Source organism: Halichoerus grypus, chromosome 1, assembly GCF_964656455.1.
Source record: "Halichoerus grypus chromosome 1, mHalGry1.hap1.1, whole genome shotgun sequence".
NCBI lineage: Eukaryota > Metazoa > Chordata > Mammalia > Carnivora > Phocidae > Halichoerus > Halichoerus grypus.
The window spans coordinates 85,586,134-85,612,431 of NC_135712.1; the positions used below are offsets into that span (position 1 = coordinate 85,586,134).

At 37.0% G+C, this 26,298-nt stretch overlaps 2 protein-coding genes across 4 annotated transcripts in view; one reads left to right on the top strand and one right to left on the bottom strand.

The window, feature by feature from the left end:
• Positions 1–6,211: 6,211 nt before the first annotated feature.
• KCNMB3 (potassium calcium-activated channel subfamily M regulatory beta subunit 3) lies at positions 6,212–12,011 on the top strand. The gene is made up of 3 exons (XM_036115908.2): positions 6,212–6,459; positions 10,246–10,444; positions 11,613–12,011. The coding sequence occupies exons 1-3, from the start codon at positions 6,212–6,214 to the stop codon at positions 12,009–12,011; spliced, it is 846 nt and encodes a 281-aa protein (XP_035971801.1).
• Positions 12,012–17,197: 5,186 nt separating this feature from the next.
• The window catches only part of PIK3CA (phosphatidylinositol-4,5-bisphosphate 3-kinase catalytic subunit alpha), an 87,796-nt gene continuing 78,695 nt past the window's right edge, over positions 17,198–26,298 (bottom strand). For all 3 annotated transcript variants that reach the window (XM_078068960.1, XM_078068962.1, XM_078068967.1), the window contains 4 exons: positions 23,104–23,274; positions 22,430–22,547; positions 22,170–22,321; positions 17,198–21,351 (listed from right to left, as the gene is read on the bottom strand). In XM_078068960.1, coding sequence (XP_077925086.1) covers positions 21,081–21,351; positions 22,170–22,321; positions 22,430–22,547; positions 23,104–23,274 — 712 coding nt within the window. In that variant the 3' untranslated portion in view covers positions 17,198–21,080. The remainder of the gene's footprint in view (positions 21,352–22,169; positions 22,322–22,429; positions 22,548–23,103; positions 23,275–26,298) is intronic.

The following is a 26,298-nucleotide window of genomic DNA, read 5'->3' on the forward strand; positions in this document are numbered from 1 at the left end:
TGATTGCTGTTTCAATCTCTTTATTAGTAATTGGTCTATTCAGATATTTTATTTCTTTATGATTCAGTCTTGGAAGATTGTCAGTGTTTAAAAATTAATCCATTTCTTCTAGGTTGTCCAATTTGATGGCCTCTAATTGCTCATAGTAGTCTCTTATGATCCTTTGTATTTCTGTAGAAACAGTTGTAACTTTTCTTCCATTTCTAATTTCATGTATTGGAGCCTTCTTTTTTTTTTTTTTTTTTTTTGGTGCTAAAAGTTTGTCAATTTTGTTTATATTTTCAAAGAGCCAGCTCTTATTTTCATTTATCTTTTTTATTATCTTTTAAAAAAAGATTGATTGATTTATGTATTTATTTATTTATTTTAAAAGATTTTATTTATTTATTTGACAGATAGAGACACAGTGAGAGAGTGGACACAAGCAGAAGGAGTGGGAGAGGGAGAAGCAGGCCTCCCGCTGAGCAGGGAGACTGATGCAGGGCTTGATCCCAGGACCCTGGGATCATGACCTGAGCTGAAGGCAGACGTTTAATGACTGAGCCACCCAGGTGCCCCTAGTTAATTTATTTTAGAAAGAGAGAGCACACGTAGTAGAGGAGGGTCAGAGGCAGAGGGAAAGAAATAATCTACAAGTAGACTCCCCGCTGAGCACAGAGCCCAATGCGGGGATGGATCCCAGGACCCTGAGATCATGACCCAAGCCAAAACCAAGAGTCTGCCGCTCAACTGACCGAGCCATCCAGGCGCCCCTTCTTTATTGTCTTTTTTGTCTCAATTTTATTCATTTCCACTCTGATCTTTATTATTTCCTCCTTTTACAACTCTGGGCTTCGTTTGTCCTTCTTTTTCTATTTCCTTTAGGTATAAAATTAAATTGTTTGTTTCTTGTTTCTTGAGGTAGGCTGTATTTGCTATGAACTTCCATCTTAGAACTGCTTTGGCTGCATCCTGTTGATTTTGGTATGTCTTATTTCTGTTTTCATTTGTCTCTAGGTATTTTTTTTTTTTCCTTTCATTTATTCTATGATCTAGTAGTTATTCAATAATGTGTTGTTTTATCTCCAAGTATTTGTAGTTATTTGTTTTCTTCTTTTATTAAATTCTAATTTCATACCATTGTGGTCAGAAAAGATGCTTGATATGATTTCAATCTTCTTGAATTTATTGAGACTTGTTTTGTGGCTTAACATGTGATCTATCCTAGAGAATGTTCCATGTGCACTTGAGAAGAATGTATATTCTACTGCTTTTGGATGGAATGTTCTATATATGTATCTATTAAGTCCATGTGGTCTGATGTGTGGTGTAAGGCCAGTGTTTCCCTACTGATCTTCTGTCTGGATGATCTAGCCATCAATGTAAGTGGGGTATTAAAGTCTTCTTTAAGTTAAGTTAAAGTTAAAGGCTTCTACTGTTATATCATTGCTGCCAATTTCCCCTTTTTAGGTCTATTAATATTTGCCTTGTTTTAGTGCTCCTATGTTAGATACATATGCATTTATAAATGTTGTATCTTCTTACTTGATTGACCCCTTTGTCATTATGTAGTGCTCCTTTCTGTCTTTCATTTAAGTCTTTGTTTTAAAGTTTACTTTGTCTGATATGAGTATAGCTACAACAGCTTTCTTTTTATTTCCATTTGCATGGAATATCTTTTTCTGCTCCCCAATTTCAGTCTGTGTGTGTCCTTACTTTTGAAGTGAGTCTCTTGTAGGCAGTATATAGATGTGTCTTGCTTTTTTTTTTTTTTTTAATCCATACAGACACTCTGTATTGATTGGAGAATTTAGTATGTTTACACTTAAATTAATTATTGATAAGTGTATACTTACTGCCATGCTGGTAATTGTTTTCTGGCTGTTTTTGTAGTTCTTCTCTGTTCCTTTCTTCTCTTTTTCTCTTCCTTTGTATTTTGATGATTTTCTTTAGTGTTGTGTTTAGATTCCTTTCTCTTTTGTGTGTGTGTGTTTACTATCAGTTTTTGCTTTGTGGTTACTATGAGGTTCACGTATAACATCTTATGTATATAAGTCAATTTTTAAAAAGATTTTATTTATTCATTTGACAGATTGAGAGAGAGAGCACAAACAAGGGGAGTGGCAGGCAGAGGGCAAGGGAGAAGCAGGCTCTCTGCTAAGCAGAGAGCCCAATGTGGGGCTCCATCCCAGGACACTGGGATCATGACCATGGCCAAAGGTAGAGGCTTAACTGACTGAGCCACCCGGGCACCCCTATAACAGTTGATTTTAAGCTGATTGCAACTTTAATTAAATTTGAACACATTCCAGAACTACTTTTTTACTCCCCTCTCCAGAGCTAGTTTATGTTTTTGATGTCACATTTTACATGTTTTTATTTTATGTATCTCTTAACTAATTATTATAGTTTTAGTTAATTTTACAACTTTATAAGTGGTTAATTCACTACCTTTACTATATATTTACCTGTTCCAGTGAGATTTTTTTATTTTGTATGTTTTCTTGTTATTAATTTGTGCCATTTCTTTTAAGCTTAAAGAAATCCCTGTAACATTTCTTGTAAGACCGGTTTAGGAGTGATGTACTTCTTTAGCTTTTGCTTATGCGGCAAAGTTTTTATCTCTCCTTCAATTCTGAATGATAACCTTGCTGGGTAGTATATTCTTGGTTGGAATTTTTTTTCTTTCAACATTTTGACTCCCTCCTGGCTTGCAGTTTCTGCTGAGAAATCTACTGATAGCCTTATGGGGTTTCCCCATGTACATAACAATTTGCTTTTCTCTTGCTGCTTTAAGATTTTCTCTTTACTTTGAACTTTGGACATTTTAATTATAATGTGTCTTGGTGTGGATCTCTTTGGGTTCATCTTACTTGGAACTCTCTCGACTTCCTAGAGCTGGATGTCTGTTTCCTTCCCTAGGGAGGTTTTTAGCTGTTATTTCTTCAAATAACTTTTCTGCCCCATTTTCTCTTTTTTCTCCTTTTGGGACCCCCCCATAATGTGAATGTTACTCTACTTGATGTTGGTCTCTTAAGTTGTCTTCATTTTTTAAAATTCTTTTCTTCCTTTTGCTGCTCTGTCAGGGTGAGTTTTATTGCTTTGTCTTCCAGCTTGCTGATGTGTTCTGTTTCATCCAGTTTGCTGTTGATCTCCTTGAGTATATTCTTCAGTTCCATTATTATGTTCTTCAGTTCTGTGACTTCTGTTTGGTACTTTCTTATAATTTCTCTCTCTTTGTTGAAGTTCTCACTGTGTTCACTCATTCTTCTCGTTAATTTGTTGAGCATCTTTATGACCATTACTTTGAATTCTTTATCAGGTAGATTACTCATCTCTTTTTCTTTTTCTTTTTTTTTTAAGATTCCACCTATTTATTTGACAGAGAGAGACACAGCGAGAGAGGGAACACAAGCAGGGGGAGTGGGAGAGGGAGAAGCAGGCTTCCCGCAGAGCAGGGAGCCCGATGCGGGGCTCGATCCCAGGACCCTGGGATCATGACCTGAGCCGAAAGCAGACGCTTAACGACTGAGCCACCCAGGCGCCCCACTCATCTCTTTTTCTGAGGTCTCATCTTGTTTTTTTTTTTTTTTTTTTGGAAGGTATTTCTTTGTTTCCTCATTTTGCTTGACTCTGTGTTGGATTCTATGTATTGGGCAAAATAGTTCCTTCTCTCAGTCTTGAAGGAATGGCCTTGGGTAGGCGATGAATCTTCTTGTTCACCCTTTCCCTAGCTCTTGGTTGTCTCTTTGTGGTTGTCTAAACTGCCCGATTTATTCTTTACGTGTCCCAGCTGTTGAGGGTATGTCAAGACCTGTTAGTGTTCCAAGGGGAGGAATTTCATTTAGCACTTAGCTTAAGGCTGATTGGAAGACCCTCAGACCCTCAGGCAGCAGCTGTAAAAGTATGCAAATATATACAGTCCCTTGGGGGCAATTGGAAAACTAGCTGACCTTTAGACTGGGTGATTTAGAGGTGTCTCCTAGATGAGAGTTGCAAAAATTAGGGCTCCAGACAAGTGTATAAGCTCCTTTCTGGGAGGTCTTATTGAGCTATAGCAAGACCAAGAGGGTGTGCAAGGATTGTGTCTCCCTGCCTATGTTCCCTGGGAGTGCCTCTTAGCCTCTAGATGTATGGGAAACCTGAAGCCTGTACTTCAGCCTGAAGCTCCAGGCTAAGTAAATAGGCCTTTTTTACAGGAAGATTGTGTGTTTTTGTCTGCTATCTGTGCATTGCCCTGGGGTGGGGGTGGGAGGTGGCCTGCCAAGAACTCTTTCTAATTGTTACATTCTTGTGGAACTCAGGAACACCAGTGTCTTGGCCACCAGGGTCAGGTGATCAAAGGTTGTCCCCTGTGTGGATGCTGTCCATGCACACTGAAATTATGCCAGTTTTGCATATCAACAATTATACTTGGGTTTATTAAATCAATATATTGTAAGTGCCAAAGAGACCTCATAATAAGTCTCTTCATGCATGGATTGCATGAGTATCTTACAACCAACCTCCAGGATGACTTACAATATGAAGCAACTGAAGTCCAGTTTCAGAACATGAAGGAAAAGACAGGGTATTGGGTACTGGAAGCCTACAAAATATCCAAATCTTACTCCATGGGTAAAACTCTTCTCTTTATCATATTTGTTTATGAATTATAAATTGTACTGCCTCAAATTTCATTAAAAAAGTTGTTTTCCCTGCCCATTCTCTGAGGGTGGAAAGATAGAGGGTGAATAAAATATCAAAGGAGATTAAAAATCCTCAAACCACATCCTTGATTCCCAAAGTAATATTAACCCGGGAGTGCTGCCATCCTCTGAGGCTGGTGCTTCCCACTGCAGGCTCCTAGAACATCGTGGATTTCTTGACATTCCCCTCACTGTCTTTGAATTCTGAAGATGTTGCCAGGGAGAAAAGGAGCTAGGGAAAGGAAGGGGAAGGATGTGGGATAAAGTATAAAATATACTTTTGGAAGAAAACAACTAGCAATTTCCTTTACAAGGTTTTTGCTTGGCTTTAAATTTTAGTAAGCTTTTTATGCAGTTTGATGGTGTCTGAGTTTCTACCATTATAACTGCATTTGTTTGGCTTAAGATTTTGTTAAGACTCTTAAAGTGGAAATACCTCTGGGACTCATACGCCTACTGAGCAAGGAACTGCAAATCAATGACATTGACCACAGGAAGTGGTGGGACTATGGCAAATTGGAGAAGACATGCCAGTCCATAAGGACAGCCTCTACTTAGCTTGGCCAGCTGTTCCTAGGCAGGAGTGTGGACCTTATGATTTTTTTCCAAAAGTTAGTAATCAGCATTTTTATGAGAAATTTCACAATTTTTAAAGTGTTAGCAACTAATCCCACATTAAAAAAACACACAGAGAAGGCCAACAAAACACATCTGTGGGCTGGATGCTGTCCATGGATCACCAGTTAGCAACCTTTGTTTTGGACTTGACTGTTCACTGGACCCCCACTGTGAAATAACTTATCACATCCTTTGCTGGTACAGAGCAGAAAAAGGGAGAGGAGACATGTAGGGCCATTCACACAGAGCTGTGAGGGAACAGAGAGGAGGAGAAGAGGGGTGAGGGGAGAGAAGACAGAAGTGAAACCTTCATTATTCTGAATGGACTGGCCATGGGCCACCAAGCCCCATGGTAGATAAGCTGCCTTTCCATAAAAAAGAACAATATAAAAGAACAAGTCAAATCCTACTATTTCTGGATGTTGTTAATTCTGAATCTGAACTTTTTGAGTCATTCTTTACATGTGGAACTCATAAAAGAATGTAAAAATTATTTTCAGGGGGAACGTGCAGTATCCCTGACAGATAAGCAAGTTCATAGCACTTATTTACATAACACAAATGAAAACTACTTATAGGTAATTGTTTTCTAGCCCTTGATTAAACAGATCTCTAAAGACTTCCTCGGGCTCCCTGCTCAGTGGGGAGCCTGCTTCTCCATCTCCCTCTGCCGTGCTGCTCCCCTGCTTGTGCTCTCTGTCAAATAAATACATAAAATCTTTAAAAAAAATAAAGACTTCCTTACTGTTGCGTTATATGTAAAAATATTATGTTAATTATATTTTATAACACATAATTTTAGCTTGTTTAGGTGGGCTTTTAATCAAGCTCTGAACATGGGATTTCATTGTGTTGTTCTGAACCTGATCACAACCCTCAGGTGGACGGCAAATGGGATCATCCTTCCACCCACCATGAGTTAGTAAATGTTCCCATTTCTCTATGAGCTTATTGAAATCTCTTCTTCCTACTTCCTCCAAAGGACAGCCTTTTCTGTCTCAGGGAGGAATAGAAATATAGACCACAATGATGGAGACCTCCCAGATGTGCACAAGAAGCTGCCCTCCAGTGCTGGAGAGGACCGAGCCATGCTGCTAGGGTTTGCAATGATGGGCTTCTCTGTCCTCATGTTCTTCTTGTTTGGAATCACCATCCTAAAGCCTTTCTTGCTCAGGTAAGAAGCAGAGAAAGGAGACCCAGAATTTTCAATTCAGATCAGACCAAGCACAAAGGTAGAGAAGAGGCTGGCTTTGGCTTCTTCAGCCCTCCTGATCATTGTCTAAGGGAAAATAGAATCACCTGTTTGTCTCTCAGTGCTGGCAGGAAGCGGGGTAAGAAAGCGAAGATATTCCTTGGCCACTCCCCCTCTTCAGTCTGAAAAATACTTTCGACAACTAATCCATACATTAGATATGCATGTAGGTAATAAATTCTTCCTTTAACAAGCAGATATCAGGGGCACCTGGATGGCTCAGTCGGTTGAGCGTCTACCTTCGGCTCAGGTCATGATCCCAGAGTCCTGGGATCAAGCCCCACATTGGGCTCCCTGCTCAGTGGGGAGTCTGCTTCTCCCTCTCCCTCTGCCTGCCACTCCCCTGCTTGTGCTCATGCTTTGTCTCTCCATCAAATAAATAAATAAAATCTTTAAAAAACCCGAACAAGCAGATATCACAGGGAATAGTTAATTTAAGTCTTTTACATGAGCACAACAAAAGTTATTTGAGTTTGACAATGTCTAGCACATAGTAGTTGCTCAATAAATATTAGTTTCCTTCCTTTTGTTTTAATTGGTTTCCTTATTAAATACATCTAATAACAATTATCATTTATCAAACATATACTATATGCCAAAATATACTATATTTTATCCTATTTAAGTCTATAGCAAACCTATGATGGTACCATTATCATTTTAATTTTCCTTTTATAAATAAGAAAGCTGAGACTCAGAAAGGCCAAGTAACTTGCCCAAGTTCACCTAGCCAGTAAAGAACTTGCCTGTCATTTTGATATAAGACTCCTTGCCTCCTAATACTTAAATGAAGTTTGAAGCAATAGGGAAGATGGGAGATTTCATTAGGGCAGGGGAGGAGCTGTATAATTTTGGAGGATGGCTTACACAACATGGGGTACTTTGAGGGAGGGCAGTACTGCATAGGGGAAAAGCAAGGGGCACTTTCCCTTTGGTTAGCCAAAGAATGATAGAAAGTTGGGAGAATGGGGAGAGGGAGGCCTAGGAGTTCAGTGAAGAAAAAGGGTCATAGGATAGGAAGTAGGTGGCCTGCTTTTGTTACTTATCAGATTCATCTCCTGCCATTCCTAAGTTACATTATTAGGGCAATAATGTGGAGGTCTCCATTGCTAGAGTACATAGCGCCACTATTAGAAGTGCCCAGGAGGTTTTTCCCTCTGCTATTAACACTGGGAGAATATGTTCTTCTTCTGATCAACCAGCTTTTATTCAGTGGACACCAGGAATCTTCTATGTAGTTGTATTTCCTTCATTGCTTTGGCTGCTAGGAAGCTCAGAGCCAAATTTGTGGCCCAGTTCTCATAACTTATGGTCTGCAGGATACATGATTGTACCTCACTCTTGATTTCTAGCTTTCTACTTCCCTTTCCTATTACTCCATCATATATATATATGGGGGGGAGATCTGTATCTATATCTACCTATCTATCTAGCTACATTACACATATCTATGTAAACTGAATAAAGTGTGTGTGTGTGTGTGTGCATGTGTGCAGGTCCAGGTCAGATTATTTTTAAAATGTGATAATTTGGGAGATGGTTCAAGGATACCTTCCACAACCTGATGCCAAACTGTGGCTTATATTTACATTTTACTTTCCTAAGCATTTCTGGAAATTGTTTGCTTAAAGTAATTAAGTGGATGCTTAAGAGTGATGCGTTCTCCTCTGTCTCTTGCCTTGTGATCTTGTGGCACCTCACAGACTGGTTTTGCTCCACAGAAGATGACCTGGATAGCTCGTACCTGTCCCCACTCCCTTAGACTCTCATCTCTCAATCCAATGATGGACTTTGCCTGCTTGTAGACGCAGACACACAGTGTTATTGAAAGAACACGCTCATGTTTTCAGCTCTAAATACATCCCTGGTTCTACTGGAGAGGCCTGGCCCGGTCCTTGTGCATGGGAATTCAGAGAGCTTAAGTTCTAACACAGATAAACAGGCAACTCTGAAGTATGATTTTAAGATACTTAGTCTAAATAAGTACAGAATTTAATTTTGTGAAAAAGCAAGCTAGTGTTAAACCTGTGAAGAGAACCTTATTTTCCATATTTGTATTCTCACTCGCCCAATATTTTGTTCTTCTTAGGCTCCATCCAGTGGTTTTTTTATGCCCCGGCCTTGAGATTATTTTAAACGGCACCGTCTCCCGAGTTTATTAAAGAAAATGCTTCCTCATGACCAAAGATCTCAATGGGAGTGCAGTGTGAACCTAGTTTCAATGAGGGTTTTCAAACATTGACTTCAGAATTTGCTAATCTCACTTCTTGTGTTTAAGTCGCCAGGAAATAAACACAGGGACCCACCTACATGTGTGAGGGTGCATGAGGGGCTGGTCCTGTACATTCAATCAAGCATTTCCTCTCACGTTCATTTACCCTTAGATTTGTCCTCTAATCATTTCATACATATCTGTCTTTTCAACACCACCACAAAATCTTCATGGGCAGGAATTTTGTCTACCACTTCTCGTAGCACCTAGAACATTCCGTGTGTGTAGTACTTGTGCAAATTCTCAAAGGAACGTTTTCCAAGTAAAACTTAATTCAGTGTAACTTATTGAGCCTCTACTATGTGGGAGGCATGGTGCTTCACGCTTTGAGCAACATAAAGATGAATAGGATGTATCCCCTAACCTCAAGGAACTTACTGATAGTAAAAACATAGTAAGCTTTTTTTTTTTTTTTAAGATTTTATTTATTTGACAGAGAGAGACACAGTGAGAGAGGGAATACAAGCAGGGGGAGTGGGAGAGGGAGAAGCAGGCTTCCTGCTGAGCAGGGAGCCCGATGTGGGGCTCGATCCCCGGACCCTGGGACCATGACCTGAGCCGAAGGCAGACGCTTAATGACTGAGCCACCCAGGTGCCCCAAAACATAGTAAACTTTTGAATGAGACATTCCTTCTATGATTTCTATTTGCTCTTTGGAAGTAGAGAGAGTACATGGAATTGTACATTGTTACTAGGCTATATTGACCAAGGGCCACATTGACTGTGGTTGGACCCCTTGTGAATGTGCCCAAAGGCACATTTCCATCAGGACAATCTTGAGATGACGAGGCATGAAAGAGGATGAGATTTCTGAGTATGTGGTTACAGTAATATCTGTCAAAGCATGGCTTGCCAAATACCTGCATCTTAAATACAGCTAAATATAGATTCTTGGGCTTCAACTCAGATCAACTGAACCCAAATCTCTAGGAGTGAAGCCATAGAATCCACAAATTCTTCACTCTAACAAACTTGCTCAGGTGATTCTGAAGTTTGAAAACCATTGATCCAAGGGTTGGTGCAGTGAGAAATATGCCAAGAGGGTCATAATTGAGATGAAACTTAGCAATTTGCTGTTTATCCCCTTTCTCAATGTTCTCCATGTTCCCTAACCCTTATGTACCTTCTGTAATGGTTCTACATTACCTTGAAATAGACTAATGCCTTGGGTTATCACATTAGAAATATAAAACTAGGGGCCCCTGAGTGGCTCAGTTGGTTGAGCATTTGACTTTGGATTTCGGCTCAGATCATGATCTCGGGGTCTTGAGATGGAGCCCTGTATTAGGTTCTGCTCTGGGCATGGAGTCGGCTTGAGATTCTCTCTCCCCCTCTCCCTTTGCCCCTCTCTCCACTTGCTCTCTCTCTCTTAAAAAAAGAGAGAAATATAAAACTAAATTTATAGAGGGTGAAGATAATTTTTTTTCCAACTGAAGCACTCAGAGAGAAGAATCAAACTGCACTATCATCCACACTCATATCATGGATGACTGGATGGACTGTGCTTTCACCTGTGGTATGGACTGCCGAGGCCAGGGCAAGTACCCATGTCTTCAGCTGTTTGTGAACCTCACGCATTCAGGTCAGAAAGCTCTCCTACATTATAATGAAGAAGCTGTCCAGATAAACTCCAAGGTAATGTAAAGTTCATGTAATTAAAGAGTTCTAATTATAGCCTTCCTTCCATGCCAGACTGTCCCCAGCGGAGTGCAGTCCCCAGGACCATCTCTGGGGATAAAGCTGTTTCCCTCCAGTGAACGCCTCTACGGTGGTCTAATCAGGATAAAGGAAGCTAAAAGCATTCTTGAGGAAAAAATGGGGTATATAGAATGGAAAGGAATTATTCCAATTTCACAAACTGGTGTCTAGAATTTACAGGCTGAGCCAGTGAAGAGAGTCATTTGTGGGCAGTCTTACTTTTGGAGGTCCCACTCTCCATCATATCAAAAATGTTAAAATGTACTCACAACCCACCTTAAATCAAGTAAACAATTTCTCGTATCAAAGAGATTTAAAGAATTATTATAATTTTGATTTTAATAGGTTACTAAATTGGTTCATATGTTTTTAGTGTATATTTACACCTAACTATGAAAATTAGGTTGTATTAGATTAGTTGACATGCTATACTTTGTTGTCTTTACTTAGGCACTAAGCCATCTGATGATTTCTCTTTTCTGTTTTGGATGCAATAATTTTTAAGGTCTCAAACATTTCTGTAGGCCCTAAGCCCAGTGCCATGAATGCCTAGTGGATATGCTGAAAAACCTCAAGCTTTTTTGAAAAAAAAAAAATCACCAGCTGACAGATCCCTTCACTGGTTCTGCCTTCCAGGAACCAAAACCTATGTAGGACCCCTCTCTGTGGGCCTAGGGCAGAAGTCACAACATGCTACCCTTTAGGGAAAGATTTTACTATGGGAAATCAAGACAACTAGGCTAGAGGCATTCATAGGTGTTGAAAGCACATGGTGAGTTCAATAGATATTTGTTGAATGGACAAAGACCGAGTGCCTGTATGTGGAGGGAGCATGGTCCTTATGAAGCTGGTCACTGCCTCTTCAGCAATGTCTGTATTTTAAAGAATTCCTTCCCACATTTCTGCTTAGTGCCTGGAAATGGCCATTTCACTTGGTGCCCTCCTGCCCACCTTTCCCTATGAGCTCTGCAACAGGTTTCATCACCTGAGATTGAAACTCTCCACGAATAGCTTCAGTTTGAAGCTCTTTCAGAATTAAAACTGTTGTTTAAATGCTTGGTTTGGGGACAGTGTCCTCATCTTTCTTCCTCCTCCATATTCCTAGTGCTTTTACACACCCAAAGGCCACCGAGACAGGAATGATTTGCTCAACAGTGCTCTGGACATAAAGGAATTCTTCGATCACAAAAATGGGACACCCTTTTCATGTTTCTACAGCCCAGAGAGCCAATTTGAAGATGTCATTCTCATAAAAAAGTATGACCAAATGGTTATCTTCCACTGTTTATTCTGGCCAGTGCTGACTCTGCTAGGTGGTGCCCTGATTGTTGGCATGGTGAGATTAACACAGTACCTGTCTCTACTGTGTGAGAAATATAGCACTGCACACAGAGATGAGGTAGGTGGCAAAGTACCTTATATGGAACAGCATCGATTCAAACTGTGGAGTGTGGGGAGGAGCCAAGAAAGGGGCAGAGAAATCTCACGATGGTGGCCAGATTAATTGAGCACTTTTGGCCTTCGGATGCTTGGCAATTTTTGCGCCTGAGGATCTAATGGTGCCTGCTTGCAGACTAACCATGTAGAGGCAATTCAAATTAAGTATATTTCACATGGGAAACAACATTTTTAAAAAGCCTCATTATGTATTCCATCTATTCTATAAATACACACAAACTTTTCCTTTACCCCACATTTCTTTCCACGTGAGCCAAAGCAGCACTTTTGTTCCTTCACGGCAACATGGGCTCCAGGTAGCTGTGCTTGATCTAATTTCGGCTCTCGTGGAACCCGTCGGTGTGGAGTACATGATGAGGGCATCTACCTACTGACCACTGAACAACCAGCCTCGCTGTCGGCAACAGAGTTCACATCAAAGTATTTCTCAAAACAATCTTGGTGAAGAGCAAGTCATTCACTGTTCGGAAGAGAATAATCTGGTAACTTCAAAAAAATGTGGGCCTACCATTCTACCTCCCCATTCATGATAAAGGAAGAAAGCGGCTGCCTAGCAAATTCGCTAAGTTTAGAGCTATTCATACTTAACCTTGCCATGTACCATGTAATTTTGCTTTCAGCCACATTTTTCTAGTTAATTATGCTTTCCATAAGCTCATTTTATTCTTTGTGCACATTCTGGTGGGAGTGGGAGAGACGGCCAGAAATGTGAAGCAGGGAGAGGCTGTACTGGATGGAATTTAACATTCATGTCAGATGATCCGCATTGTAGACAAGTCCCACGTGGATAGTCAGCAAATGTCCGTACTTTAATTAATGACTCAACGTGGTTATTAACTAATGAATGTCACAAGGCTCTCCCAACAAGTGCTTTCCAGAGTAAGCTGAATAGGAGCTGAAAACAGAGTTTGTTCTGAAAACCTATGTGCCTTAAAGTATCTTTAAATTTTACTACGAAGTCATACATCACGGACAATAGAAAGAATGAGACTTTTGAAGCAACTTTTATATGCAGATGTAATCAAAACAGAAATTTTGCTTCTAAGTCAATTATTATGCCTTTCCGCAGTGAATTTCAAGTCACAAATGACTAAATAGACTGGATAATTAGAGCAATATTGACTTGACAAGTAATGAACAATTTTGGTGCTTTCTCCTCTTCCGAGTGTGGAATGGTAGAAAAAAACATGTCTCAGAGGATTTTATGTGAATTCGTAGGCCATAATTACAACTTTTCAGGTATGTATCCTTGGGCAATTCAGCTGAACCGAAATGAAGGTTCAAGCCTTTCTCTTCTCATTTAGAAAATGAGGATAATCTCTTCCTTCATGGGGTTAAGGAATAAACAAGGTAGAGTATGTAAAACACCTCGCTCAATTTCTGGCGTCTAGTAAAAGTGCTCAAAAATGTTAGTAGATAAAAAATTGTTTGCTAAGTTTCAATATTCAGCCAGCCTTATCCCTCTTTTGGGTATATACCCAAAGGAAATGAAATCAGTACCTCCAAGAGATAATCTGCACTCCCCAGTTCAGTGGAGCATCATTGACAATAGCCAAGATATGTGTCCATCAACAGATGAGTAAATTGTGATCTTACACACACACACACTGAACACACATATACATGAGGTATGTATCTACATACAATGGAATATTATTCAGACTTAAAAAAGGAGATCCTGCCATTTGCAATGACATGGACAAACCCAGAGGGCATTATGTTAAGTCAGACACAGAAAGGGAAAAAACCTGCATTTCCCTTATATGTGGAATCCAAAAATGTCAAATACATAGAAGCAGAGTAGGATACACATAGAGTAGGATGGTGATTACTGGGCGTTGGGGAAATGGGGAGATGTTAATTAAAGTGTACAAACTTTGTTATAAGATGAATAAGTCTAGAGATCTCATGTACAGCATGAAGACGATGGCAATAATACTACCTTGAGTACTGGAAATTTGCTACGAAAGTAGATTTCAGGTGGTCTCATCACACAGATATACACACACAAAAGGTAACTAGGTGAGGAGATGATACATTGATTAGCTTGACTATAATTATTCACTATACATGAATATCAAATCATACTGTACACCTTAAATATATACAATTCTTATTAAAAAATAAAATTCAGTCAGCCTTGGTACCTTTCATTGGACAGCTGGTTATAAGGGCTAGTGTAGGGAGCTGGAGAAGAGGATTCCTTCCCACCTTCTCTTGGCTAAATATAATATACATTTAAGGTCCAGAACATGCTGTTTAAGAGGTTGTGGTAAATTATTTTGTATACCAAAGACTTTCCTGAAATAAAATAGATGTATGCATACATATTTTAAATCATTTTGCAAATTGAGAGTCTATAGATTACTTAAGGGCACGTCTTAGTCCATTTCTTAGTTTGATACGCATCTAACAACATGCAATTCTTGGGATTTTTCTCCTAACAAATTCAAAATCACTGATTTAAAACCTAAAAAGTGAAAGTGTGAAACCTGAAATGTTTCAATTACTACAGTTTTCCACTCACAGAGTGCGGCTACTTGGTTCATCTAATCTCATCTCAGGAAAGAGAGACATTATGCTTGGAGAACAACGTCAATTTAGAACAATGTTAATTCAAAGTCATGCAAACCATTTGGCAAAGAAACAAAATTTAAGCTATTACTTGCTGTTAATTGCTTAGAAGTACAAAGTATCAATGTCCACATGTATTACTGGTTCAAGAAAAGCCCAGACTCCCCTTTTGCAAGGTTTATGATAACTGAAAGCAAAACCAGTTTGCTTCTAGCCTAACCTCACTTATAGGTTCTGGTCTTTAACTGACTTCTGTCTGCATATAGACAAACACATTCATACGTTTATGTGTATCCATATATTTTTGCTTGAAATACAAACACATAATTCCTTATACTTAAAGGAAGTTAAAATTCAAACAGATATTTCTCTCAATATTCATCACTTTACTGGGGCAGAAAAATTGGCTTTTAAGGCATAATAGTTTCAGGTTTTCAATCAACTATTCTTAGTCATTATTGGTAAGAACTCAAGTTCAGCTAAATTCTGATTATTAGCAACACCGGTTTGCTTTTAAGTATTCAAAAAAAGGCAAAATATAATTATCACATTTTTTTTTTTTTGGTTTAAAATACATAGTACACTAAGGATTGTTTGGACACAAGTCATTTTTTTCTTTTTCTTTTTTTAATAAACAGCGTGAGGTTACAGACTGCAAAGTTAAAAGAAAAGCAGACATTGACAGTTTCTGATGAGCACAAACAGTAAGTGCAGTCACAGGCCAAACTTCTTGCTAGGAACAGCAAGACTGGGAAGCGGTCTTAAATTTAGTGACACTGTATTATTCTATATTCTCAGTACAATAACACATGCATCTTGCTGTGTCAAATACTTTCGGGGCCATCATTAAAAGAACATTTAAAAACATTTTTCTCCTAACGAATGCATTATACCATAGGACTTCAATTCATAGAATGACAAAATATAGAGAAATAGATTTGCTACAATAAAAGGGGCCAAAAAAGGGTGGTGGGGGCTTCTTCTGGAAGCTTCCAAAGTCAACATTTGATGTGTTAGTAGTCTTCTTTTGGTAGTGCCACATTCTCCAAGATATTAAAGTGTTAGGTTCCAAAAGGATATATTCTTTTAGATTTTATTCAACCCAATTAAGCCCGAGGACTAAGTCACATTGAAACTATTAATTGTATTTGAAACTTAAGTTCCATAGCCAAAAACATTTCTAGAAACCACATGAAGTCCAAGCCCTCCAACCACTCTTTGGAACAAAAATTAAAACTGATAAGGGGCTTTTTCTTATGAAATTGATAGATCATGACACATTTGGAAATTCATACTAGAATTAAGAAGTTTAGTCTTATTAAAGATATTTTGAGAAAATATAAAACAATGAAAGTTTTCTGCCTCCTTGCTTACTCAGAAGGAGGAACAAAAGTTAAGAATCACCTAAAAATATACATGGCTCTTAGCATAACCACAAAATTATTGTAGTGACAGATTAAATAAGGTTTCAGATAGATTTATAGACTTAACTGGCTTACAAAATGCATTTAAAAATAAAACCTTTCCATACTTACCAACGTGAAGAATGGAGTCTACTGCTGGTAGTGAAAATCAGTTACCTAAACTACACTAAACGTACAATGGACTGATTCCCACCCCCCCCCCCAACCGCCCCCAACCCTCTACTAAAATTCATATGTAGTTGTGTAAAAATTAAGTCAGAAAATTTCCTTATGGCTCATAACTGTCACTTTATGCTAACTAGCATGGTTGTAATATTAACATGTCTAAAACTAAGGAAAAGGAATGGCGCTTCATGAATAAAAAGGAAGTGTGAAACCTTAATCAAGTGGAATACTCAGATGAAATAAGCTTATTTAAAAACTAACATCCCAACTTGGGAAACTCCTAATGAATTCTAAACACTTTTGAACTTTAGAACCTGATGTTTACACCTTTTATAAAAGATGCCTCTTGACTAGGGCTAGCAAGCAGTGTGTACACAAATAGAAATGTGTGCAAATATACACACACTAATTTCACTAATAATAAAGAAAAGAGAACACAACTAATTTCGAATGCCGAATTCAAGAACCTAGTACCATAAGCCTCCTGGCGCTATAGCCTTTTCCATGGCTGGAGCAATGATTAAATTTTAACTGAAAATTTTTCTCAAGTCTCCAATGCCATTAAAAATAAGGCATGCCAACTCTGACTTTTTATAAGTCTAAACTACAGTGCTCTGGAAATTTCTGTAACGTAAGAGCCTGAAGCACTGAATTGTGACTCACTTACTTATTTTTTCTTATTAACCTTCTGAGGTAGAGTTACCAATCCAATTTTATCAGGACTGTAGTTATCTTGAGCTAAACCCCATAATCTTTTCAGAAAGTGAAAGTAGCTTTTGAAAGAAAAGAAAAAAAGGCTTCCCAGGCCATGGCACATAAAATACACTTATAATTTTAATGTAATAATTAAAAAATAAAAATGGTTTCTGTTTATATTTTAAAAAACAGCCCAGCTGTATTACTCTGTCACCAAGAATTGTTATCTAAAGATCCCGTCAGTGCTGAGTTTTATAGTTCAGCCTTCACAATCCCATCCCTGATGAAGAGTTAGTTCCCTCATGGTATGCACAATATACTCACAACTTTCGGCCTTCTCTTAGAAGGCTCCATCTAAGGCTTCCTTTAGAAGTGCCCCTTCTGAGCAGGATGGATATGAAGAATGTGATTCATTCAAACAACTCCTCCCTGTTCTGCTCCCTCCTTCAACATTCCCCTCTTCTCAAAAACATCTGAAGTATGAAGTTGTTTTTAAATAGTAGAAGCACCACAATCCATTAACACCACATATGGTCTTTAAACCGAAATATTTTAGGGATGTCTTGGACATCAAAATTGATTTTTAAGGTGGATTCTGAGTGTGTGGGTCCAGCCCAGGTCTGCAGTTTGTGCAGACACAGAAACAAAAGAAAGTTAAAACATTCAGAAAAAGTTAACCTGTTAGCTGGCTTTAAAATAATGCTGGAAATCCAATTTTTTCAAAGAGTTGGCAAGCATGGGCTATTGGTCAGAATATGAATTACATGGATTTACAAAATCATTAAGAAACAAATCCAAGTTTATATGCTGTGAAATTTCCATGGTTCCTTTAAAATAGATAGGCTGCTCGTAATTTTTTTTATAATGTTAAGTCTCTCAATTTTTGATGGAAAAAGAATACAGATGGACTGTGTTTTACCTATGTGAAAATCACCAATCCACTGAAAATAAAATCCAAGAGGGTATATACATTCTAATCAAGTCATTGATTATTTTCCTGATTAATAAGAACTACACTTTACACAAAATACTTTATCAGCAGCTGTTTTCATCAAAAAAACCAATATTCAGTTTCACAGTTGAAAAAATTACACATTAAAATATTTTACAATTCATTGTATATTCACCAGGTTTCAATTTCCTAAAGGGCTTGTAATATAAAGCAGATTAGAAGGGAAAACCTCAAAGTTGATTCCTTTGACACTGAGTTTTACAGAGGACACTAAGAACCACAGAAAGCTTAGGTTCTATCATAAAATAGTGACCAAATTCCATTCTTCTTTAAAAAATCCAATTAGAAACATCTTTTTTAAAAACCAAATTCTACAATATGATTAACAGATTTCAAATTAACAGCAGTCTAAAAATCTTCAAAATAAATGATTTTGTATACTGAGAATATGATAAAAAGTTAAAACATGATTTTCAGATTATATCTTAGTAGAATGTGTTTAAAATTAGGTTTTATTTTCTTTAAACCTGCTTGGTTTTTCTTTTTTTCCTCCAAAATAGTCATTGAAGGAACTATTTCTCAAGTGACCAAATAAAACCGTAAAGTCAAGTTAGTTACACCACATTCAATGATAAGGATGGTTGGCCACAGGAACTGACCAATCCATGGGAAGTGATAGGACACTGAAGTACCTGGAAACAGCTTACCACTGACTTGACAGCCTAGTCACCCCATGTAGCATTCAATTTTTGATTCTTTGCCTTCTGAGCACTACCTGAGCCTTTTTTCTTATTTTTAATGTTGTTTGCTTAAACTCTGCTTGGATTCATTTAAAATTTGCTTTGCTTTTAGCTATATCACTTAATCTACATTCTTTGTAAAATTTGTCTACACCTCTTCAAATAGAATTAACTTGGTTGTAATAACTGTTGAAAATAAATGTAAAAGATGAAATAAGCTATGGGGCTGTGTTTTAATCGTGGAGAGGTCCCAGGGGAAGAGGACTAGCTGGACTGATGTGAGACATGCAAAAATCATGTAAATTTTGTGCAAGGAAGCTCAAAGCTTTTTTGGCACTCGGGTAAAATGCTGTTCTCTCTTAAATCTTCAGTTTCCACCATCAGAGTTTCAGATTTGTACCATTTCATTAAGTTTTCCTGTAATTAATCCCTGATATAGAAAAGACTGGGATGTTAGTATGTATTAACTGAATATATCTAAAAGGCACAAAATGTTAAAGAAGTTTTAATAAGTTATGAAATCTACATCTGCAAAAGAATCTATTTGGCTTCCTGCTTAAAATGGGAGTTTAAATTCTTCTTAACTATTCCAAGACAGTTTACAGAAATAAGTTCCCCTAATCTTCAAATTTATTTTTCTTGTTGGCAATATTATATACATGCTTTAGTGAAGTACCTAAGTCTCCAATAATTAGGCCCTTTAAGGGCTCTAAAATAGCCAAATATTAAGAGTATTTGTATTAGAGTCCCTTGTTTACTATTCAAGACTTCTATTATAGGTAACTGATTTCATAAATGAATATCGTTTAAGTGATGCTGTTTTACTAGAGTATATAATGTGCACTTTTTATAGAGTTTTGTATTCCAATAATATGCCTAATCTAGAAAACTGTCAGTAAATTATTGCACTTTTTCTGGTGTGGCACCTGGACATTTGCTAAAGCTATTTCCTAGGGCATTAATCATTCATTTCAAATACTGAATAAAATATGAGATTCTAGAGTGATGATTAGCATTAGCCCCTACACCTTCGGTTAATGTTTTCCAAAGTGTTTAAGAATGTATCCTGCACTCAAATGCAATTTAATAAAGTTGGACAGTGAGCCCTAATAGCTTGGAAATGGGACATGATCTTAAAATGGTTTAAGGTCCTACTTTTATTATCCAGATATTGCATAAATAGCCTAAAAAGGTAAAAAGTTCATGGTTTCTATTCCCCCATATTATAAAGTATTATTCATGAGCATACCTTGGTAGAGGGGTTGAAGCAATCAGGAAGATACTCTATATTGTGTTAATTTTGGTAACTAGTTTCCTGACTGAGGCATTATCGACTATAAAAGAAGATGGAAAATGGGGGAGTCATATGAAAACAGAAAGAAATAAAACTAAAGAGGATGAACTTTAATCTGTTTTCCTTATGCAGTTATACACTAGTCCCTGGTATAAATGGGATAGTGCCTGAGCCTCACCCACAGACCAAGAGGAAAGCTGACCATGCTGCTACGAACAATAAAAAATTTGGGGTGCAAACAATGCATGACTATGGGACAGATCATGTAAATAAAGAATATATATTAATGATAGTTTCTATAATATAAATAGCCTTTAATAAAAAAAATAATCTTTTTTAATAACATTAATACTCACTTCTATTTTCTGGAAACATGCATGAAAAATGTATTCAATTCAATTGCAAAAGGAGAAAAAAAAAAATCAACCTACGGTGAATACTGTACAATTCTGGAGCAAGAACTAGTCCTGCTCATTCTTTCTCTCTGATGATTATTGTACTTTGTGGGAGCCCAGAATTTCCCTGGGAAATAAGAATCAGATTCTTGTAAATACTGTCCAGAAAAAAACCCAAAAACACCACCTTATAACAGGTCTCATTTGTGACTGCTTCTAAAACTTTGCAGATAAGACCCCAAATCGTCAAAAGGTTTGATTTATTAAAAAGGAAAAGTCTCTGGTGAAATCTCAAGAGTCCCTTCCACCCCAAACATTTTTTCTTCATTAAACAAGGAGTCAAAAAACCCACTTCAAACTATAAATTGAACAGCAATGGAAAAATAAGAAATCTTCATTATTTTCTACTCTCAATGTAATTTAACACCAAACTTCAGTTTCCTTGGACCTAATGCAATAATAGACTTTGTTGTGTCCACAATTTCAAAACATAGAACATTTGCAAGACAAAAAAAGAACATCATTCTTTTTCCTTCTCCATCATTTCTATATATTTTGGGGTTTTTTTGTTTTGTTTTCTTTTTTAAAAAAAGATACAAACAATCTTCAAAGTTTACCTTTTTGGACTTAAGGCATAACATGAAATTGCGCATTATTCTAAAGCTTAATTTTGAAATGAACTAGTTTAGTGCTCTCAAACCCTGTTTGCGTTTACATTATTTAAATTATATAGTATTTTATTTCTGTTCTTGTGTAAATTCTAATGCTGTTCACGGATTGTGCAATTCCTATGCAATCAGTCTTTGCCTGTTGACAGTTATTAACAGTGCAGTATAGAATCCAGATAATGAGCTTTCGGTTTCTCAGTTATCATTTCAGTTCAAAGCATGCTGCTTAATTGTGTGGAAGATCCAATCCATTTTTGTTGTCCAGCCACCATGATGTGCATCATTCATTTGTTTCATGAAATATTCCAAAGCCTCTTGTTCAGTTTTATCTAAAGCTAGGGTCTTTCGAATGTATGCAATATCATCAAAAGATTGTAGTTCTGGCATTCCAGAGCCAAGCATCATTGAGAAAAGATTTATGAAGAGATTGGCATGCTGCCGAATAGCTAGATAAGCCTTGTAACACATCTCCTGAAACCTATAAGTAATAAGAATAGTTTGATCAGTATGGAGCGAATGGGGTTAATACCTTGAGGTCTCTGCTCAAATGTCACATCATTAGAGAGGCCTTCTTGGGCAAACCTATAAAAAACAGCCTTCCTCTCCCATTCCCCTTACCAACACTTTCTGTTCTCTTTACCCCACGCTAGAATGTAAACTCCGTTAGTCCATAAGGATTCCGTTTACTGCTTTATCACCAGCACCTTAGGATAATGCCTGGTACATCAGCAGTTTACTGAGGATTTATTAAATATAAGAACTGGTCCATACTAAAGCCTTTAGGATTTAGGCTAGGGCCAGGACAGAGTTGCAGATAAAATGGAATTTTATACAAGGTTTCTGAACGTACTTTAAGGTTTAAGATAGACTGATTATATACCAGAAAGCGGTCAGAAAAATTATAAATAAATGTGGTAATTATAGCTGACTGATTTCCTCAAATTGTAGGACTAAAAAATATTGTCTTAAGCACTATACATTATTTATCAGTATACAGAAGGTGTAGTCCAATTATTTAAATAGTAGTAAATAAAAACCTTTAATATATTAAGAAGTTTAAGAATCACTTTCTTAGGCCTTAAATCATTTCAGGCCTTCATTAATAAATTGGTTTTTCTTTCCATTTTTCTTCATAGCATTAAAAATAAACACAATAAAACAAGAATAAATAAATACACTAAAATGCTCAGGCCAGAATGTTAATAAAACATATTTTAAATTGCTTGAAAAATATCAATTATTTTTGATAGAGCAGCAAGAATTTTGTACTTTGTATTTTTGATTTCTTGAACTTACCTCTCAAATTCTCTTGTCTTTGTGCATTCTTGGGCTCCTTTACTAATCACTATTAAGAAATCTTGTGTCAAAACAAATGGCACACGTTCCCGTTTATAACCAAATTTTTTCTTCTTGTGATCCAAAAAGTGTCCAAAATCTATATGAAACAGCTTTCAAAAATAAAGAATTATATTATAGCTTGACAAATGCAGAAGTACAATATCCTGAATTAATAAATTTAAGAATGTGAAAACATCTTAAAAAGAGGAAGCTATTACTTGTCCATCATCTTTAACCATGATGTTACTATTGTGACGATCTCCAATGCCCAGAATGAAGGTAGCAACACAATAACCAGCACATGAACGTGTGAACAGGTCAATGGCCGCATCGTATCTACAAAGAAGAAATAAACACTTAATGAGTAGTGTGGTAATATAGAGTCATCCAGTCCAAATGGGGAAAAGATGGTCAGTCTGTACTGAAGACTGAAAACAATCACTGACATTAAGAAGAAGAAGTAATTATGTCCAAAGATTTGAGGTAGAAAGGACATTTCTGGCTATCCTCTGACTAAAGCATAAGTCTTATTATGGTGAAAAAATACTGAAGGTGTCATGAAAAAAATTTTCTTTTAATCATTTTAACAATGAACTAGAAGTAAATTTTGAAATGTTCAATGTTGACCTTGAAAAAAAAGAATAAGGAGAAAAACACATTTTCGATACCTAAAATTGGATGTATAAGTTGGGTAAATAGGGATTCACCAAAATTATAAGTAATTCTGATCATTCAAACACAAAATCTCAAATATTTCAAAAGGTAAGCATATTTTTTTTCCAAAGTAAGTACAAATGTTTTCTCTGGTCTCAAGAGAAATGTACGCAACCATTCAAAGACCCATCTAACAAAACCTTTGATTGACATAGGGAAAAAAAAGTAACAGACTCACATTTCTCCTTTGTTCTTGTCTTTGAGCCACTGATGGAGTGTGTGGCTGTTAAACTGCAGAGCGCCTTTCAGACCACCTTTGCACTGAATCTGCATAATCGTGTGAGAATTTCGCACCACCTCAATAAGTCCCACACAGTCACCAATTGACAGACAACCATAAGGTAACATTCTGAAAAGGATCAAGACATTTGCAATTAAGTGACGGAAATCTGAAACAACAAATATTTTAATAGGCTAATACCGGAATATTCTTTATGCAAAGTTGTCATGCATAACCTTTATTCCTTTAACTTTGGTTTTCTTTTAAAATTAGAAAAATACTAGAAAAATCCTCAAAATTATCTGCCATCATTTGTTATAACCTTCAACTGAGAAAGCACCTAATTGTACGAGAGAAAAGCACTAAGATTATTGTGGCAATTAAAATTTTATCAACATTTATGACTTAAAAAATATGGGTGAATTTCAGCTTGTTTAGCTGACATCTAAATAATACTTTAGGGCAGCAGTTCTCAAATTTTTGGTCTCAGGACTCCTCTATACTCTTAAAAATTACTGAGATCCCAAAGAGCTTTTATTTATGTGGGTTATATCTACTGATATTAGCAATTAAAATAGAGAAAAAATTAAAGTATTCATTTGAAAATAACAAACTAGGGGCGCCTGGGTGGCTCAGATAGTTAAGCGTCTGCCTTCAGCTCGGGTCATGATCCCGGAGTCCTGGGATCGAGCCCCGCATCGGGCTCCCTGCTCAAGTGGGGAGCCTGCTTCTCCCTCTCCCTCTGCCATTCTCTCCACTTGTGCTCTCTGGCTCTATCTCTCTGTCAAATAAATAAATAAAATCTTTAAAAAAAAAAAAAAGAAAATAACAAACTATTATGTGGTAATATAAATAACATCTTTTATGAAACAAAGAACCTTATATTAAAAAATATTCTTGGGGTCCCTGGGTGGCTCAGTCGGTTAAGCATCTGACTCCTGGTTTCAGGTCAGGTCATGATCTTGGGGTTGTGGGGCTCTGTGCTCAGCACTGAGTCTGCTTCAGATTCTCTCTCCCTCTTCCTCTGCTCTGCACTCTCTCTTAAATAAATAAATAAAATCTTTAAAAAAGAAATTCTTAGTAAGAAGAGTGACACTTTCCCATATTTTCAAATTTCTTTAATGTCTGGCTTCATAGTACTGAACTGGATTCTCACATATACTTCTGTATTCAATTTAATGCAATGTTTTAATTGAAGCATATGAGGAAAATCTGGCCTCATTCCATTATGTAGGTAGAAAAAGCAGGAGTACTGTAATACCCTTTTCAGATAATTGTAAATATTTTTCTTTGATACTATTCCAAAACTGGACAAAACGTAGTTTCTCAAGTTGCAATACGGAATGTGAAACCATACCAATAAACTCGTCATACTATGTTACATTAAAATCTGTCTATCTTGCCTCTGAATGGGACTTTTACCCACATGTGACTTGATCATATCCTGCACTGGTCATTTGGAAGATATTAGTTCACTGAGTTACAAAGATCTTTCAGATGGTGATACTTCTCATTGTACCAACTAAAAAAAATCACAATTGTTAATATTACCACTGATCTCATCAGAAAAGTCTTTACTTTGGGGGAGCTCTTATGGTGGTACATACAATTTTTTCCAAATTCTAATTTTTGCTTGAAAGCTCAAATTTGATCTTTGACAACAAATACCGTCAGTTGTTCACCTTGAAGAGATAGGCTCGTATCATTCATTTTCAAGAAAATGTCTGCCAAATACCCATGTCTCAATAATGAAAGCTTATCTATTAGTTATTCTTTAAGTAAAAATGGTTCCATGAAAAAAGCAGTTAGTATGGCTTGCAACTCCTTAATAACCCATAAATGCCTTTTCTTGATAAAACCATACTTGGGTATGCAGCAGAAGTGCTATATGGGTACCTCCTATTCATCACAGGGTAGTAAAAAGGACATGTAGTCAAGGGAGGTGTAAGCAGTTAAACACACAATGGGAAAAACATCCCAACTGGCACATAAGTACTAAAGTATGGTTTTTCTTGCTCTGATGCTCTCCTAAGCTACTGTCTATGCTCTCCATCTTTCTTTTACTTCTTTTTTTAAAAGATTTTATTTATTTATTTGAGAGAGAGAGAGTGACAGAGACAGCAAGATAGAGCACAAGCCGGGAGGAGAGGGAGAAGCAGGCTCCCACTGAGCAGGGAGCCCGATGTGGGGCTTGATCCCAGGACGCTGGGATCGTGACCTGAGCTGAAGGCAGCCACTTAACTGACTGAGCCACCCTCTTTTACTTCTTAAGTCACTAAAAGAGTAACAGTCTTCACTTATTTTCATTTTCTCAATTCCATGTAGCGTTAACTTCTATTGCCTACCACTCTACTGACTCAACTCTTCTTACAGTTAACCATGAATCATCAAATCTAAAGGTTTTTTCATAGTCCTTATGCTCTTACATTCCCTGAAGCACCTGATGCTATAAACTGTGAATCTCTTCCCTTTTTTGGGTCCTGTGAATTACTTACTCTGGTCTACCTATCCCTTTGACCATTTCTTTTACGGAATCTTTCCTTCTACCTGCCCTGGTAAATGTAGGAATTTCTTAAGGTTGTACTCCTGCTCATTCTCTCTTACTTTACATTTTAATTTTATTAATGTTGAACATGCTCATAGTTTAAAGAGTCACACAGTCCTATAAGGCTTGTGACATAAAAAAACCAAACCAAACCAAACCAAAACAAAACAAGCAGAGAATCCAAGTTTTGGCAAGAATAAATAAAAATGCCCTGACTTTTTTAAAATAAATTTTTTATTTAAAATGAAACTTTAAATAAAAATTTTTGCTTAAATTACTTAAGTTAAAAAAATTTAGAAAATATTCTAAGACTTAAAAACTTCTTGAAGATCCAACTTACTTTCCAATGATCTAGCCTAACTTTAAATGCTTTTTAACACAGTCACTCATTTAAAATTAAATACTGTAATTACCAGAGTTATATAGTTAAATCCTTTACTCTGTCTAGTTCTGCATTCTCTTTTGTTTTATACTTCCCTGGGGGCAGTGGTAGTAATGGAATGTATATCTCTCAGACACAGACAATTATACCAAAAGAGGAAACTTGATTCATGTAACACTGTTTTTAAACAGGAAAGCAGAAGGGACGAAGCAAAGAATCAGGAGTT